We start from the raw sequence: 20030 nt of genomic DNA, 5'->3' as shown, positions 1-20030 counted from the left end.
AAACCTAACCCTAACACCCCCCTAACTTAATTATTTTTTAAATAAATCTAAATAATATTACTATTATTAACTAAAGTATTCCTATTTAAAACTAAATACTTACCTGTAAAATAAACCCTAAGATAGCTACAATATAATTAATAATTACATTGTAGCTATTTTAGGATTTATTTTTATTTTACAGGCAACTTCGTATTTATTTTAACTAGGTACAATAGCTATTAAATAGTTAATAACTATTTAATAGCTACCTAGTTAAAATAATTACAAAATTACCTGTAAAATAAATCCTAACCTAAGTTACAAATACACCTAACACTATCACTATCAATAAATTAAATTAATTAACTACAATTAGCTAAAATTAAATACAAATAACTAAAATAAACTAAAGTACCAAAAACCCCCCCACAAATTACAGATTTTTTTTTTACAAGAAGTTTAAACTAATTACACCTAATCTAAGCCCCCTAATAAAATAAAAAAGCCCCCCAAAATAATAAAATGCCCTACCCTATACTAAATTACAAATAGCCCTTAAAAGGGCCTTTTGCGGGGCATTGCCCCAAAGTGATCAGCTCTTTTACCTGAAAAAAATTTACAATACCCCCCCCAACATTTACAACCCACCACCCACACACCCTTACTCTAAAACCCACCCAATCCCCCCTTAAAAAAACCTAACACTACCCCATTGAAGATCACCCTACCTTGAGCTGTCTTCACCCAGCCGGGCACAAGTGGTCATCCGATGGGGCAGAAGAGGACATCCGGACCGGCAGAAGTCTTCATCCTATCTGGGCAGAAGAGGACATCTGGACCGGCAGACGTCTTCATCCAAGCGGCATCGTCTATCTTCATCCATCCGACGAGGAGCGGCTCCATCTTGAAGACATCCCGCGCGGAGCATCCTTCCAGCACGACGGACTAATGACGAATGACTGTTCCTTTAAATGACGTCATCCAAGATGGCGTCCCTCGAATTCCGATTGGCTGATAGTAAAAGGGGAGGGGCAATTCTTTAAGATGTTTACTTAGTTTTCAAAACTAAGCCAATATTTGAAAACTAACATCTTAAAGAATTGCCCCTCCCTTTTTTTGATTTAAAGACCAACAAGAATGATACATAAAGGACTTCCGGTAGACGGGCCTAACAAGCAGACGCATCTATGCTGAGCTCCGTGTTTGGGAGCAAAAATAGACTCAAGAACCCTAATTTTCATGCCTAGCCCCACACGCAAATTTATTGTCGGGCTGTACAACACTGCGCCAACCAACTTTCAAGAGTGTGCAGATCGCAACAACAGATCCAGCGACCGGGAGCCTAAAAAATAAAAGAGCCGCACCTCAGACTCGCGCCATCTTGGCTCACACGCCAACCACACGCAGAACAGAATAACGGCCGGTTGGGCCGAATCCACTCACATTGCCGACCAGGTATTAGCAACGGCTTTTGGCGGAGGTGTACCGAAGGAGTGCCGTTATATCGGAGGGTGAGGTGACTTGACACAATAAAGGCTCTGACACCGGGAACGGTGAAAGGAGAACTCAGACAATCCACAGTGCATCAGAACCAGCGCTCGCTGTTTCCGGGGCCAAGCAGATTCAGAATAGAGGACTGACTAGATTTATGGAAAAAAACGGCTTGAGGAATTAAACCACCGATCTCCTCCATAACATCAGGGGAGGTAGCGACACCCACATGGCAGAGGCCTAACCGAACGGCATTATCCAGGTGAGCCACGCTGTCCTCTTTTATCTCTAACGCAAATAGGCCAGGCCGCCAAGATAAGATAGGAATACCCCACCTATTGAAGCTCAGGCAGGGTGGTTTGCTCATACAGACACAGACCTTGGCCCCACAGACTTTGAAACTGTCAGACCCACGCAGCTCTCTGATGTCTGAGCCAAGTTCTGCTTAAATTGAGGCCTATCACTCTCAGCCATTATAAGGCTCTGCACTACACTTACAGCTATATGAATGGCAGGAACCCTTGGGACTTAACAGAGAAATTATAACCTATTATATTCTGCACCTCAGGCAAACCATCGTATTTTTACAAAAAGATTTGGAAGCTATTATTCTGATTAAGAACGGTAAACTAACACGGGCTTAGACCTGGCTGGTGACTATATCCATTGAACTCTCTGCTCATTTGCAACGTTACTATACTAGTGCCTGACTGGAATACTATCATCACAGACACGTGCGCAAAAACCAGTCACATATGCAACAGCTCCCAGAACTTCAATGAAAGTAGATCAATATTTTCACAAAGTCTCATCCAAGCCAACTGCAGACATGTCACTCAGGGCAAAGAATGCTGAAAATAAAAAACAACACAAATTCGCAGCAGAAATCCACACAGAAGAACCAGTGATAATAAACCAAGACACACCATCTAGATTGGACCATAATGCCTTGTTACAGGAACTGAAATCCTTTTTCCTCCCTAAAATGGACTCACTACAGACGGGAGTAGACACTCTTACATGTGAAGTGCGACAATTCGCTGCTAGAATAAATGCGGCTGAAACTCGCATCTCAGACGTGGAGGACAGACAACTTGCAGCTGACACAACTATTAAACAACTAGTGAAAAAAACGCAAACTCTCCAAGACCGAGTAGATGATCTAGAGAATAGGAGTCGGCGCAACAACCTCCGCATAGTAGGAGTTCCAGAGTCCATCAAGGGTAAGGACCTATTAGAATTTGTGGCGCTGACCTTTCCTAAACTTCTGGGACTACACCCTGACATCTTACCAATAGATGTGGAGAGGGCACATAGGATAGGCCCAGAGAGAGGTCTGGAACAGACACAGAACAGGCCAAGGCAGGTCATATTCAAATGCCTAAATTTTCAAGAGAAACTTAAAATCTTAAGAGCCTACCGAGCCCGTAAAGAGACACTTTTTGAAAACGCAAAACTCCTCCTCTTTCAGGATTACTCAATAGAGGTGACCAAACAAAGAAAAGAATTTGCACCATTGTGTTCCATGCTACACGAACAAGGAAGGCAGGTAGCCTTGCTGTTTCCAGCGAAACTTAGGCTACAAACACCATACGGAACTAAATTTTTTCACTCACCACAAGCCTTGAAAAGCTTCCTAGCCACAGAACAACATCGGCCAGATTGATGATGCTGGTACAGCCTCTCCAGACTTTCTCTGTTCTGAGGATGGATGTCCTCTTGGATAACCCCATTGAGACTTTGAATGTCTAAGCAAAACTTTGTGCTACACCATAATGGACAAAATGATGGCCTAAGAGCCGTGAAGGTGGACTGGCACGGAGGGGGGTTGCTCTAACCCCCCAGGGTAATGTTGCAACACTTTACTGTGTTTTATGTTTATTGGTTATTGTTGTTTATATGTTTAAATAATTATGAAGGTTTTAAAAAATGTTCTTTTCTAACAGTTCTGCTATACATTGCAAAAGATGTGAAGATAAAAATGAAACAAATAGATAGGTTGAGACTGTTTCAATTGTTGATGTTTAGGTTAAAAAGAATTGAATTATACTTCTTAAAGGTGTTTATCTCTATGCTCATACTACACCACACACACATAGGCAGACTTGGTGGGGGGAGGATGATAATAGCCCACACCACAATTCAAATAACCAAAGAATATAACAAGCGGCATCACGTAGAACGGAGAGAAACTGCAACATTCGTTAGTAAGGAGAAACCCTCTTCTCCAAAGTTCAGGGACTCACAAATACACCTGTATTGCTTACCAGCGAGAGCTTAGGGCAAATATACCGTTTTATGCACCTTGCACAAAAGACACTGTTAAAATATCATCAGGCCCAAGTGTCGAGGAGAGAGAGGGAAAGTATAGACGTAGATACAAGCACAAATCAAAATTTGGAAGAGATCTAGAGACCGTACACAATAGATCAAATATTCCCCCAAAGTCAGGACTAGACATAAATAACCATCTACAGGAAAGTAAGGAAAATGACGCAGTAGTAGATGGAGTGACGAGCGGAAGAGAGGGAATCCCCCCGGGAAACGCACTAGAAATCTACCGGGAGGGGGAGGAAAAGCAGGGGGAGGAAGGACAGGTTGGTTCTGAGATAACACTATACTGTAAAATATACTGCATTGTGTTTGGGTTGTTGTGTTGCCTTGTGCTCTCTCCCACATCATGGTTTTCTAAATGCTATTTGTGTGCTGTTTTTGCCCCTTGTCTCCCTACCACCTCACTCCTCTTTCTCCCCCTTTTTTTTTTTTTTTTTTTCCTTTTCATACTAAATAGCTCTAATTTACAAAGATGTCACTTAGAATTACAACTTGGAATGTAGGGGGCCTCAACACACCTATCAAACGTAAAGCAATACTTAATCATCTCAAAAAACTAGGTACTGGCATTGCAATGCTACAGGAGACACACCTCACCGACATAGAACACCAAAAATTACGCAGAGAATGGGTGAATCAGGTTGTCTTTCTATCGCACACCAGGGCTAGCAGAGGGTTGGCAATACTGTTTGGGAAAAAACTGACAGTCAATATACAAAATACTTATCTAGACCATAACTCCAGATACATGATAGTGGAAGCGACAGTGGACTCAGTAGACTATTTAAAACTCAGAGAAGTGTTCCCGGGTATTACCATCAAGGGCGTCCCTCTCCATCTGGCGCTATATACGGACGACATGTTGTTGTTTGTAGACTCCCCAAGAACACATATCCCGATCATACTCCAGACAATAGAAGAGTTTGGCTCCTTATCGGGGTACAAAATAAATACAGAGAAATCAGAGATCCTGTGGCTCAGGAAACATCAGCACTCCACTCATGACCTCCCGTTTGTGGAAACAACGGAAAGTCTTCTTTATCTAGGCATACACCTGCATAGAGACCCGGAAAAAATCTATAAATTAAATTTAGCCAACAAATGTGTGCAACTATCTTCCCAATTGTCAAACTGGCTTGACCTCCCCTTGGGACTATCGGGTAGAGTTCACTTGATCAAAATGACGATACTACCCAAAATATTATACCCAATGCATATGCTACCGTTTCTTTTGACTAATGCGGATACACGCCTCTTATCTAGGGCAATATCACGATTTATCTGGAAAAAAGGGAAACCGCGAATAGCGATGGAAAAATTACAACTTCCTTATTCTGCGGGGGGACTAGCCCTTCCAAATGTAAAGCTATATAACTGGGCAGCGCTGGCTAGGATGGTAATAGACTGGCAGTTAGATACAGCCCATTTTGGGGATGATAAACTTGAGAGAGCGATAGTAGCCCCTATCTCACTGACATATTTGCCCTATGGGAATGGAAGAACCCTCCCCACTGAACTCCTCACTAATGTGACTTACAGAGACCCGCTAAGGGCCTGGTACAAAATACATAAATATTTAAAGACTGACTCCCCCTCGCCCAGGTTTATCCCGATACTGGGTAACCCGGACTTCCCGGCTGGCATGGATCAGGAACCCTTCCGAGTATGGGAGGGAATGGGACTAAAAGTACTGGGAGACACACTAGATCCACTGCTACACACAGTTAGATCTTTCCAGGACCTCAAGACCAGATTCCACATCCCAAACAGACATTTTTATGCCTATTTGCAGTTGAGACACTATATGGGCTCACTGCAGTCTTCCAATGAAAGATTCTGGGAGGCTTCGCCTTTTGCAATAGCACAAACTCTGTTCCGGGCGGGATCATTCTCGCTTTCCCACATTTACAAACGCCTGATACAGCAAAACGAATCTATGATCCTAACAAAATTATTGTCAAGGCATGTATCCGCCTTTATGGTGGAGCCCACGGTACAAGATGTTAAAGAAAGCCTGGAAAAAACCAGACAGGCAACATTAGCGGTGTCACAAAGGGAAACGCAAATTAGAGTTTTACATATGGACTACATCACACCACACAGACTATCAAAGTGGGACAAAGAAGTCCCAGATCACTGTATCAAATGCAGACTACCAGCCCCGTCGTTACATCATTACTTTTACACTTGCCCGAAGATCAGGAGGTTCTGGGGGCAATGTCAATACTGGTTGAAACTCACATTTCGGATAGAAATTGACCTCACCGAGATAGAAATCTTCCTGTTCAAATGGGACGACAGCCATAAAAAACTACATAAATTCCTCACCTTATACACAATTCTTGCCAGACAGTGCATCCTTAAGAGATGGATTGTTCGACAAGCACCGACAGTGGCACAATTAAAACATTTACTACTCAAGCAACTTTTTGTGGAACAACACGACGCTAGACTTGACACAAAAACCAGACTGCGCCCCTTTCTTAAAAAATGGAAAATATACATCGATACATTAGATTCATCTACACAGAAACAGATATTTAAACCATTTGCACACCTAGAAACCATGCTGCAGACTGACATGGGGGAGGGGAGACGCTCAATAGTGGGGTTAGAACAAGAGGGAGACTTCTCAGAAGTAATGCTGTATTGAGCTTACAAATAACAATATACCAACAAAACATAGGTTCATTTACATAAAAAAAAAAATTCTCTTTCCCTGCAACCCCCCCCCCCCCCACACTGAGTTTGTAACCAAGAACAGAAACACCACAGAAACCATTGTTAAAGATCTAAGATTACAATGTAAATAGTTATTAAAAATTGTCTGTTTATGTTTGTTTTAAATTTTGAAAAATTTATGAAGGAACGAAGCATATATCCAACAACACATACTAGAGAGAAGGACTTTACTCTCAAAACATGCTACCATGAACAATGTTATTTGCTTAGCCTGAATCAGGATATAAATAATGTCAAGCCAAATGCACTGTATTTTGTAACAAGAAATGCAAAAGATTTTTGTAAATGCTTTGTTTCCTTTTAATAAAGAGAATTTTAAAAAAAAGAATGATACATAAAAAGCCATCCGATATGACAAAGAAAGGAGTTGCAACAATATAAAGACACATTTGATGAATGGAGAAAAAGCCATATATGTGAGATATACATATGAAAATAGCACCACTGTCGCTTTAATTTCACGCAAGAAATTTGACCAATAACGAAAAAGGAAGGTGTATAAAAGAAGGTAAATGAGGCACTAACAGCATCTTGATAAAGCCTTAAGCAGAGGGTGAAACGCGTAGAAGCTGTAAGCCTCAATCAACTTTATTGAACATTATATTAAGCACCCAGAGGATCTGTGTCTTTTTACCATATAGGTGTGAACGATATCTGCGTACATTTGTACTAAGTGCAGTATTTTCCACCTTCAAAAATAAAACAGACAGCGGTGAGGGTGGCTTACTCTACATAAATTCACTTGCGCAAGTGTAATCTTTGAATTTTCTGGAGTTACAAATTCCACGCTGAAATATTTTAAAGTTCGGTGACGTCACCTGTTTTGAAATCCGTAACTGTTTGTACCCCTGGCGGGTCTCGCCAAACCGGAACACAGAGTCTAGAACACAGGAGCTGTGGATGCAAGGAGACTTTGTTACTGGATACAAGTATCGTTCTTCCCTGCAAGTCTTCAGGGTAAAGTAACACATGTAATCGACTGTATCCATTTCATAAGAAGTGACGGTAAGACTGTTACAATTCAACTCCTCTAAGTGACTGTAACAATTCAACTCCTCTAAGTGGCTTTTAAGAAAGTACAAAATTGTTCAAAATGACTTGTTGTTTTTAAGGGAGCGCGCTCCAGGATACTTTACCTTATAACGAGGTCCCTGAGAAAAACCTTATTTGCACTAATACTTTAAAGGTTATATGTTTTAATGGAGATTTTGCTTTTTCAATTTTTCATATAGCTGTTGGCCTTTTATTGTGATTCTGCTTTTATTGTTAATCTGATTATATTTTTGAATCTCATACGTAGAGAGTCTAGATAGATTTATAAGTGTAGACGATTTTTAACACCTTTTTGTATATTCATCAACGACACAGTTCATTTATATTTTATATTTTAGAAGCATATAAGCATTAATCTGAATTATTTTTTGCTAAGAACATAATTTCATGTAAATTAATAAATAAGAAATAAGAAATACAATTTGATAAGCGTTTTTGATATACGTAAACATACATAGAAATAAAAATACTTGAGACTTGGAGGCCTATTTATGAAAGGTCTTGCGGACCTCATGAAACCGTGCGGATCAGGTCCGCAAGACCTCGCTTAATGAGGAGAGCTGCTGGTGCAATGCCGCCCGCTGCTGACTCGCGGGGCCGCCAGCAGGGAGGTGTAAATCAACCCGATCGTATTCGATCAGGTTGAATTGCAGCGATTCCTGTCTGCCTCAGAGCAGGCGGACAGGGTTATGGAGCAGCGGTCTTTAGACCGCTGGTTCATAACTGGTGTTTCTGACGAGTCTGAAGACTCGCCAGAAACACGGCCCTTCAAGCTCCATATGGAGCTTGATAAATTGGCCTCTTGGTTTTAAGGTTGAAGGTTCTTTAATTCACAAGTTCAAAATAGAGACATCTACCCAATCGTTTTGGATAATTTGTTTGTTCATATAGATTTAACAACCTATAGCTATCGAGTAGCGCCCTCTTTGTTTCTTTACAACCAATTCCGAATAAATACGTATCTAGGAAGGAGATAAGGTATAAGAGTGGTTTAGATAGGACTGTTTTTTGGTGTATGCGCTAACGTAAACTTTTAATCTAAGATATAATATTTAGATGAATGTTGATTCATCTAACAAGTTACTGCTCCGGCAGCTTTTCAAGCCCTGTGTTAAATGACTCATGTCGCCTTTTGCGGAACTGGGTGCTGCATGAGGCCATTTGAGAGATATTGGTTGCCTTTCAGTGGCAAAAGTAAACAAAATGTTACCTCATCCTTCATGTATCTCACTGATTTAGGCCAGTGGTACAGCAAAGTCAGGTGATCATCATAACATCAGATAACTGATGTCTCTTTTGGTTGACTTGAGATGTCAGGTGATCATAACATCAGATAACTGTCTCTTATGGTTGACTTGAGATGTATGTAGCTGCACACCTGCCCAGATTCTATAATCACTAGTTGATCAGCATTGCACTCTGACATTTGAGCATATTTTACTACAAAACGATTTGTCATTTTAAATGTACATGGAAATCAATTTTTCCTTTCATGATTCAGATAGAGCATACAATTTTAAACATCTTTCCAATTTACTTCTATTATAAAATGTGTTTCATTCTCTTGGTATCCTTTGTTGAATAATCAGCAAAACAGTACTGGGAGCTAGCTAAACACATGTGGTAAGCCAATTACAAGTTGCATATATGTGCAGCCGCCAATCAGAAGCTAGTTCCCAGTAGTGCATTGCTGCTCTGAGAATATCTAGGTATGCTTTTCAATGTTATCAAAGAGAACAAAACAAAATTAGATAATAGAAGTAAATTGGAAAATTATTTAAAATTGCATGTTCTATCTGAATTATTAAATAAACATTTTTGGCTTCCTAACCCTTTAACCTTGAAGGTGGGTATCAGTTGTAGTCCAAAAAATTGTCCAAACACCATAATCATCATGGTCTGCATAATTAAAATAAACAGTCACATTTAAATAAAAGCAGTCAAATTCCATTTTACTATCTATTTTTGTCTTTTGCCTCTGGATAGAACAACAAAGAGTGATGCTACTGGGCAGTTCTCCCACTGTTTTGAAGAAATATTTTCCTATTCCGCTGGAGAACTTGGAAGAAGAGATCAGGATAAGATCAGCTGATGAGGGGAAACTTTTCAGAGAAGAGTATAATGTAAGAATTCTTCTTTTTACTTTGAAATAAAGAACAAGATACAGAGTAAAAGACACATATTCCTTGGCAAGACTTACAGCAGTTGTGTTTAAAAGAAATCTGTTGAATGTCCCTGCTTTAATATTTGTATTCTTCTGTTACCTTTAAAATATGTACAATCATGTTGTTTTCCATATTTCAACGTTTTACACACTGAACCTTTTACCTTTAGTATTAATAATTCAATGCAGCTTTATAATGTTATTATACATATAATATGTACCAAGTATATACACATTTGCACAAGTATATTTAGGTATGCTTTTTTTTTTTTACAGTAGATTCAAAATTGAACTTTCATTTTTCAGATAGAATATGCAATTTTAAACAACCTTCCAATTTACTATCCAGAGCTGGTGCTACAATAGAGGCGACTGTCTAAGGGCGCTTTTGGGGGGGTTGGGGGGAAGAGCGTAGATTTGGTGCAGTACATATTTTTATTTTTATTCAAATATAAAACAGTAAATAAAAGTTCAGTGGTACAGCAATAATTGTTTTGCTATTATATTCAGGTAGAAAGTATTGAATTACAAGATACATAACTGTGTATAATCAAAAGGGCACTACAGTAATATTGTACAAAACACTAAACATAAAAATTGGAACCTCATTTTTTATTTTTTTGTAGGAAATGAATGCACCTCCTAAACTTCAACAGGCCACTCATGGACCTATGTAATCTAAATGGTTAAGAGGAGGAGCCCTAATGTTACATACGGTCACTCTTGGACGTTGAAATTTAGTTAGATAGTTATAGCAGGTTTAGAAGTTTGTGAAGAATGGAAAAAGACGAGACGCTCTGAAGTCTGTTAAATATATTTACTGTATTGGTTTTATAATAGGAGTGCAACTTATTAGGGAGAGATATTCTATGCACATTATTGACTAATGTGGCTGATCTGAGCAAAGTTTGTTTAGCATATGGGTATTGCTATTTGTTCCAGGTTGTATCTATTGTGGAGGTTAGGTTTATGAGCTAAGCAGTGTTTACTTGGTGTGTGGAAATGATGGTTTGATCCTATCTACATTTGTTAGGGAGCACAGGCTCTAGCTAGGTGTGTAGGTGTCTTTGAAACTCTGAAAGTCAGGGTACTATTAGTGTTTAGACATGGTACAAGTATTGGAGTAATTCCTGGTTATAACCCAGTCAGAGAGTGTTCATCTGGGCGAAATCATATATCTTCTCTATATATACCTCCGGATGGGCCATCACATAACATAGCAAATCTTTAGTATAGCATATAGAAATATATCAGTTTAGGAATATAAATTGAGAGCTTGGATAAGTCTGACCAAGTACACAATACTATACAGTCCTCTATTATTTTTACAATTACAATACTCAGCATACCCCCCTACCTCGGCCGCTGGCAGCGCGGCAGAGAACTGAGCAAGTTTGGGATATTTACTGTTAATAGAAAGAGCTGTATTCTAGGTAGTCAAGACAATAAGGCTGGGTCAAATGTATACTAGTATAGTGAAGATATATCTCTGAAAATGGCCTAAGGGTATGAGTCATTCCAAACCTTCAGTTGTATAGCTCTAACTCAGAGTATATATTTTAAGAGTAAGCATTGTTGTGTGTGGCATGAGTAGCAATTTGTATATATTAAACCACTGGTATTAACAGCATTTTTATGCAGGTATAACTCATATTACAGAGGTAGATATAAATATTCACATTATGGATGTATAAGTCTGCATAGGGAGCTCTGAATTAGATAAACTCTATTTGATAGAGGGTAGGGTTAGACTATTGAATGAGACTCTTTAGTAAAACAGTATTAGGGACCTATATTAGTTGTAACTTTAATACCTTGCGTACTAATGAGAACCTGTCCCTAGGTTAAGTATAGTAAGATGAGGATTCTGTGAACCTACATTTAGAGAACTCTGCATCTGTGCATATATTTTACATATAAAACAGAGTTAGTTGTTGTCCCCACTATTATTTAATAAAATATGAGGATATAAAAGCACATTATAAGTGCTAGTCAATATAGGCACAGCTTGGTATATACATATATATAGGTAAACATTAGAGTATGTAAATGGAGAGATCAATCTGTCAAATAAAACAACTTAAAGAACAATTTCAGATATAACCCCCATAACTGTTTGAATGCATCAAGCCTCATTTTGTGCTAACAGATTTTTTTTAATTTTTTTTAAAGGCAACAAGAAACCTATTTCCAAGTTAAACAAATACAATCACAGCTTGGTTATGTAAATATGTATAGGTAGACAATAGTAGACAAAGAGTAAAGAGAGGGTAAGGTTAAGCTATATAAAAGAAAATCTTTGTTATGGCAGTTCCCATAGGAGTAGCTCCCAATAAATGTCTATCAAACGTCAGACATGTTGGAAGAGAACCCATACCTCTCATAAAGTTCAACCAATCCCTAATCTGATGCTTTTTGATGAGGAGCCCATCTGAAGTATCAGTGTTTTAATTCCAAAGTTATTGTTCTGCAGGGTATACCTTTTGATATAGGGAACTCCAGAAACATGAAAGTCCTTGGATCTCGGTGTGTGGGAAGGCCTCCTGAACTGCTGCAGTCCGAAGTGATTGCTCCAGGTACTTATCTCTCCGATCTGTGGGAACAATCCATAGATAGATAACATCAAGGTACTTGGATGTAGAGGTTTACCTCGTTTCTGTATAGCTAAGCTCGGGTTCTCTAGTTGCGTTAGGCAGGCCATCTGTCTTCCTCTTGCGATCATTGGATCCAGCCGTAGGGCGCTGTGGTGCAGTTAAACTCTGGGCATGAGATTGTCAGGTGGCTCTAGGCTTCAACTCCGGCAGCAGTTCCGAGCAGTGACAGTCAGCGTCTAATGAAGGAAGCTGCTCTGTGTACCCCGTAGGAGAGGTAGTATAGTGATCCATAGCTGTGAGGAGTAAAGATCAGATCTAAGATCCCTTTCAATCTGTCGGTAGAACTGCGTGATTGCATCATGCATCTTCGACTCCCATGCTGTCACAGCCTCTAGAGCTTCCATTTTGTTGTACTGTTAGTCTCCCATTCACCAGATAATGATACAGTAGTTTTGTTTGGCAACCAATCAAAAAACAAACTTAGAGTGCTGGGGGGGTTGCTAATTTTTCTGCTAGGCCGCTGCTTGAGATCCGCCACTATATCAGATTGCAAAGTTTCTGGCAAGATAAACTATAGTTTTGTGATATCATCTGGTTCAGTAGGCATCCCTCATTTGGTGTAGGTTGTCCGTTTGAGGAGATGATAAGTGTGAAACAAGATATTCGGAGGATTTCTTAGAAATTATGTAGAGCCTCTTTTGCATCTTATCATGGCCGCTGCTTGGACACGCCCCCCAGTACATATTTTTTTAATGTGCATATTTTTATTTTTTTGCTGTCTAACTTTGGCTTCATAGGGCCCATATATGATGGCATAATGACTAGAATGGTATGGGACTACCCATACCAGAGAATGCAGGTCAGCCAGATCAGCTGAAAACAACTGGCTGAAATATATTATTGCACAGGCCCTGAGCTATCTGCAAATTTTTAGCAGCCTTCATAAAAGTCGGTGGAGCTGGTGACAGCAGTGTGACTTGCCTGTACCCACAGTCTAAAGGGTATTGCTGGGGACAATAGGCACTCTTAGGAGTACTGACCATCCTCCAACTTGCACAATCTTCTCCTGCATGATGCCTGGTGAAACCTAGAACAGTAGAATGAAGATAATCTTGATCATGTTGATGAGTGGTAAAAAATTCCAAACTCATTTTTAACCTCTTTTTAACCCCTTGAGTGCTAACGACAGCTCTGAGCCATCGCAAAGTTTCCCACTCAGGTTCTAATGAGGGCTCTGAGCCGTCGCTAGCACTCACCCACCTTGATAGAGGTCTGGGGACCTCCATCCACTCCCACTGCCCCAAACTCTGATTCCTTCACTGATGATGCATATGGTATATAAACTAAATATTTCTAGAAAGTACACACCAAGCCGCATCAAAGGAGGGGCCACATGTATTTCTAGCACCACGAAATAGCAATGTGCAGAAAATAACTAAACAATATTTTCTAAGCAAAGTGCCATATTCCTTTACTTGCTGTGCACTCCAATTTTAATATATGTAGCTTCTCATTTGATGCGCCAAGGGTGTGCTTTTTACAAATGTGTACTTTTTGTAGCAAATTTTAACTTCTCAAGTGGTTAGAACTGTATAGTTGCAGACATGGCAATTTTGAAATCTTCTTTAAAAAAAATAGACTTTCAACTTTACTGGGTTGTCTCTGCAATCAGACAGCTGTAGCCACCTAGGAAATTAAGATACATTTATAAAGTACACATTTTTGGAAAGTACACCCTTTGGTGCATCAAATGAGGGGCTACATGTATTGCTAAAAAATAGATAATTTAATAAGTGGAATATGGTTTGTTGCTTTTATGCAAAGCACCATATTCCATTTATTGTTGCGCACCTCAATTATGTGCTAGAGATACATGTAGCCCCTCATTTGATGCGCCAAAGGGTGAACTTTCTACAAATGTGTGCTTTGTGTACCATATTTTAATTTTCCAAGTGACTAGAAATGTTTAATTGCAGACATGGCAATCTTCAAATCGTCTAAAAAAAATAGCCTTTCCACTTTTATCGGTTATGTCTGCAATCAGACAGCTGTAGAAACCTGGGAAACTAAGATACATTAAATAAAGTACACATTTTTGGATAGTACACCCCTTGGCGCATTAAATGAGGGCCTACGTGTATTGCTAGCACAAAAATAAACAATGTAATAATAAGTGAAATATGTCTCTTTGCTTATATATTATTATTTTTTTAAGCAATGCAACTAATTCCATTAATTGTTGTGAACCCAAATTCAGCTATAACTGTTTAATTGCTGAAAACAGTGGAAAAAACAGTGAAATGTTCTTAATTTCTGCTTATTTCAGACAGGTTACCTACTAGGAATATTTATCCACACAGGTTTTGATGATAGAGCTTAGACAAATAAAATTACATACCATTATTTATTAGGTGTGTTTGTGTGTTTACCAGTGTGTATGTATATGTATATATATATTTATTCAAAAAATGTGGTGGGTGCACCAGCTCAAACCCAATCTAATAATAATATAGTGGATAACCCAGGATAACTAAAAAATGATGTATCCAGGGGTGCAAGGGAGCATAAGAAGTATTGTTATTTAATAATGTAAGAAAACAAGATAGAAAACAAGAGGAGAAACGCCAGTATGCCCTATGCCAGCACAATCCATCAATAAAGTAAAAAAATAAGACTAACAGGTCTGTGTCGGGTATCTATTAGTCGACTCTGGAGAGAACAAGCCCTTCTCCCACAAATACTTAGATGCTTAATGATCATATACAAAATAATTAATGTAGCACAGACCAGCCCTGAATCAACGTATATATGCAGATTCCCAATCATTATTGAATATCCCATTAACAGGGTACAACCTACTGAGGGCTTGCCCTCGCCTAATGGACCCTTGTAGTGGGGCGGCAAACTGGTTAGATCTCACCAATCTTCTTAGTGATACGATATCCGTTTCTCTGCAATGGCCATTCACGGCTCTCCTCGTCACTTAAAGGGACAGTCTACAATAGAATGTTTATTGTTTTAAAAGATAGATAATCCCTTTATTACCCATTCCCCAGTTGTGCATAACCAACACAGTTATATTAATATACTTTTTACCTCTGTGATTACCTTGTATCTAAGAACCTTCTTCCAGCCCCCTGATCACATGATTGTGACTGTTTATTATCTATTGACTTGCATTTAGTATTGCCTTGTGCTAAATCTTAAGTAACTTTCTGTTCCTGAACACAGTGTTCTTTCAGTCTCTTTGTGTTGAAAAGCAATTTAAAAAGCATGTGATAAGAGGCAGCCCTCAAGGGCTTAGAAATTAGCATATGAGTCTATCTAGGTTTAGTTTCAACTAAGAATACCAAGAGAAAAAAAGCAAATTTGATGATAAAAGTAAATTGGAAAGTTGATTAAAATTACAAGTCTTATCTGAATAATGAAAGCTTAATTTTGACTAGACTGTCCCTTTAAGCTTCTGAGACAAATTTCTTGCTCCTACTGATACTCACGGCTTGGAGAGTATGGATGAGGGTCTCCCAAATAGCAGTTGGTGGTCAGAACACTCGGCCGACCTAGCCGAGGTGACAAAACAGTCAAACAATGCAACACGTGTTTCGCCGGGCGAACTCTATGTGGCTTCTTCAAGTGTAACTTTCATGAGAATGTTACTTTATACAATATAGTACCCCACAGGTACTATATTGTATATAGGCATATTTATTAACAGTTTTTATAGCATATGCATGAATTATTTATCTAATAAACACATGAATTATTTTGTATATGATCATTAAGTATTTGTGGGAGAGGGGCTTGTTCTCTCCAGACCAATAGATACCCGATACAGACCTGTTAGTCTTATTTTTCTACTTTATTGATGGATTGTGCTGGCATAGGGCATTCTGGTATTTCTCATCTTGTTTTCTATCTTGTTTTCTTCCTTTATTGAATATGTATATATATATATATATATATATATATATATATATACACACACACACACACAACACACAGAAAACCTGGCAGTCTCTAGTAAGCACACAGTAATATGTAAAAGCAAAAAATGGGAGAGTAAGTTGCATATGACGCCAAATGGTTTAAGCCAAGGACCACGTCAGGGTTCCAACACACAGAAAACCTAGCACTCTTTAGCAAGCACACAGTGATATTAAATACTGTGTGCAACTATTGGCTAAGCCCCCTTTTTCTGGGGCTTCCATGACCTGGTTTAAACTCCTTGCATCAGCCACAAGGCAGCCTAAAAGAAAAAGGAGACGATAAAAAAACAATGATTGTCTTCATAGAGCTAACCCGCCACTGCAATGTCACCTACATGCAGCTAATCCCTATTGTGATAAACCCTTACTGCAGCTAATCTGCACACCAAACAATGTATATCCCTAACCACAACCTAGAACAGTAGAATGAAAATAATCTTGATCATGTTGATGAGTGATAATAAAATCCCAACTACTTTTTATCCTCTTTTTAAGTGATAATACTAAATAAACAGTTAAACAGTTAAATAGATAAATCAGCTGCCTCTTAAAGGGACTTGACACTTATATTATTTCTTTCATAATTCAGATTTAGGGGCCTATCTATCAAGCTCCTTATGGAGCGTGACGCCCCGTGTTTCTGGCGAGCCTTCAGACTCGCTAGAAACACAAGTTATGGTGCAGCGGTCTAAAGACCGCTGCTCCATAACCTGTCCGCCTGCTCTGAGGAGACGGACAGCGATCGCCACAATTCAACCCGATCGAGTACGATTGGGTTGATTGACACCCGGCCGATTGGCTGCGAATCTGCAGGGGGCGGCATTTCACCAGCAGCTCACAAGAGCTGCTGGTGCAATGCCGCATTCAGCGAGGTCTGTCGGACCTGATCCTCACTGTCGGATCAGGTCCGACAGACCTTTAATAAATAGGCTTCATAGGGTACAATTTTAAACAAATTTTCTAATTTACTTCTATTACCATTTTTTTGTTCTTGTGTTATCTTTTGTTGAAATGCAGGGACGTAAGCTCAGGAGCATGCACGTCTCTGGGGCACTATATGACACAGGTTTTGCACGAATGTTATCCATTTGCGAAAGCGCTAGGTGGCAGCACCATTTCCTACCATGTAGTGCTCCCGACACATACCTAAGTATCTGCTGAACCAAGAATACAATTGGAACAGATAGAAGTAAATTGGAAAGATTTTTAAAATAGTTTGCTCTGTCTGAAGCATAAAAGAAAATTTTGGAATTTCGTATCCCTTTAGGGGGAAATTTGCTGTGAAATTGGATGAAAAAAGCAATGTTTTAATTAATATTTTAACCATGGATTAATCTCAAAATAAAAGGTTGTGTTCGCCGAATACTGGGAAACGAAAAATTGTGTTTTATTCCTATATCAAATGGATTTTTTGCATTTTACTAATGATTGGCCATGTTAGAATAGGAAATATCTAAATATCAGTTATGTGCAGTCACTAGAGGCAGGTGAGGCAGTGCTTCACCTCTCATATGGGCAAAAATATATATTTTTTTATGGGCTTTAAAAAAATAAAATAAAAAAATTAAAAAAAATTTCCCCAGCATTTTTTTTCTTCACAGATACATGTTGTTGTGCAATGGAGAGGCACAAGCAGGTCTGCCCACCATTACACAACATGCTGCGCCATCTACTGGATGACAGTGGTTAAGATCATTGGATGGCCCATTAACTGCTTATTTGAGGCAGTCCTATTTGGGCTGAACCAATCTAGTGAGAGGCATTAGTAAGTGGAACTTAGGGTTGGGGCTGGATGTTAAATCATATAAAACAAAACAAAAACGGAAAAAAACTACTTTCATTTATTTTGTTGCTGTGCTGTGAAGCTGCCAGCTTTTGCTAAAGTGAAAAAGAGAGTTCTGTATTTCCCCTCTAAGTGCAGTGGAATGTGCCACTGTCACTTCCTTAATACAGACAGAGGCAGAGCAGGAAGAGATTCAGTCAATAAGCAGTGTTTAAAACACATCTTTGAAGTAAGTTCTACAACCTTAGATTTCACTGAAAGGGATTCTGTTAGTGAAAATTATAATTTAATGAATGTGGTTTAGTGTTTTTTTACAGCAGGGTCGTTTTTGTATTTTGTTTCCTCAACCTTTACACCCACTAACTTAACAGCTTGCCTTCACTTTCTGAACTCTCTGTAGCTCTGCTGTTTTATTACTTAAAAATGCAGTGGTCTCTCTCCCTCCCCCCTTGTGTCTCTCTCTCTCTCTCTCTCTCTCTATCTATATCTATCTATCTATCCATCTCTCTCCTTATGTGTTGTTCTCCCCATGATCTCTCTGTCTCTCTTCCTCCCCCTCTGACTCTCTCATCCCTTATGTGTCTCTCTAACCCTCTGTGTTTGATTGTGTCTCTCTCTCTTTCTCTAACCCTCTGTGTGTGATTGTGTGTCTCTCTCTCTCTCTCTTTAACCCTCTGTGTGTGTCTCTCTCTCTTTCTCTCTCTCTCTCTCTCTCTAACCCTCTGTGTGTGTGTCTCTCTCTCTCTTTTTCTCTCTCTCTCTAACCCTCTGTGTGTCTCTCTCTCTTTCTCCCTCTAATCCTCTGTGTGTGTCTCTCTCTCTTTATCTCTCTCTCTCTCTCTCTAACCCTCTGTGTGTGTCTCTCTCTCTCTAACCCTCTGTGTGTCTCTCTTTCTCTCTCTTTGTCTCTCTCTAACCCTCTGCATGTCTCTCTCTCTCTCTCTCTAACCCTCTGTGTGTGTCTTTCTCTTTCTCTCTCTTTCTCTCTCTAACCCTCTGTGTATGTGTTTCTGTCTACCTTTTATTTATTTAATTAATTAATTGGTAGTTCCATCTGATGGTGTGGCTTTATTTAAAGGGGTGGGGTCAAGCGCCCCACCATCTTTAAATTTCACCAGCCGCCACTGGATCAAGACATTTTTATATTTACTGAATAATGAAAGAATCTATAAGCATAATTTGCAGCATTAAAGTAAAAAGTATGTTTTAAACATATTTTAATGGGCATGGATTTCTAGATCTCATAATCAGAGCAAGCATTTTGTTATCTGGTAAGTGTTTCTGTTACAATCCTTTAGACTAAAATCAGATGTTTACTAAGTTGACCAGTTTTCCAAGACACCATTTAAAGGGACATGTAACCCATATGTTTTCTTTCATGATTTAGAAAGAACATGCAATTTAAATAACTTTCCAATTTACATCTAATATCTAATTGTCTTCATTCTTTTGATATCCTTTGTTGAAAATCATATCTAAATATGCTCAGTAGCTGCTGATTGGTGGCTGCACATAGATACCTTATGTGATTGGCTCACCCATGTGCATTGCTATTTCTTCAACAATGGAAATCTAAGGAATGAAGGCGTATCGAAGCCACTGCCTCACCAGCCTCTGACGTCACTGCACGTCACTGCTAAATATACACAAAAATAATTAATAGACCCTATAGTATATATATATATATATATATACTATTGTATAAAAATTTGTTAGCACTCAATATGGTACATTTTGTAGTACAAGATCCTTCTTGTTATCAAATGATATCCTTGTTTTTCTGTATATTGGAGGTACTCTAGTCTAACAATCAGTAGTGAATTTGTTTTTGTTTAGAATTTGACTTTTTATTAAATACTAAAATGTGGTGACTACTATCTTTATATGCAGACAGTAAAATG

General features: G+C 38.9%; 1 protein-coding gene across 1 annotated transcript in view; it reads left to right on the top strand.

Annotated features, from left to right (window-relative positions):
* PTPRE (protein tyrosine phosphatase receptor type E) overlaps positions 1 to 20030 on the top strand; it is a 487247-nt gene that overhangs the window by 345245 nt on the left and 121972 nt on the right. The window contains exon 6 of the mRNA XM_053692511.1: positions 9589 to 9725. Within this exon, the coding sequence (XP_053548486.1) occupies positions 9589 to 9725 (137 nt within the window). The remainder of the gene's footprint in view (positions 1 to 9588; positions 9726 to 20030) is intronic.

The sequence above is a fragment of the Bombina bombina genome, chromosome 9 (assembly GCF_027579735.1).
Source record: "Bombina bombina isolate aBomBom1 chromosome 9, aBomBom1.pri, whole genome shotgun sequence".
NCBI lineage: Eukaryota > Metazoa > Chordata > Amphibia > Anura > Bombinatoridae > Bombina > Bombina bombina.
This window is presented reverse-complemented; position numbering and strand designations above follow the sequence as displayed.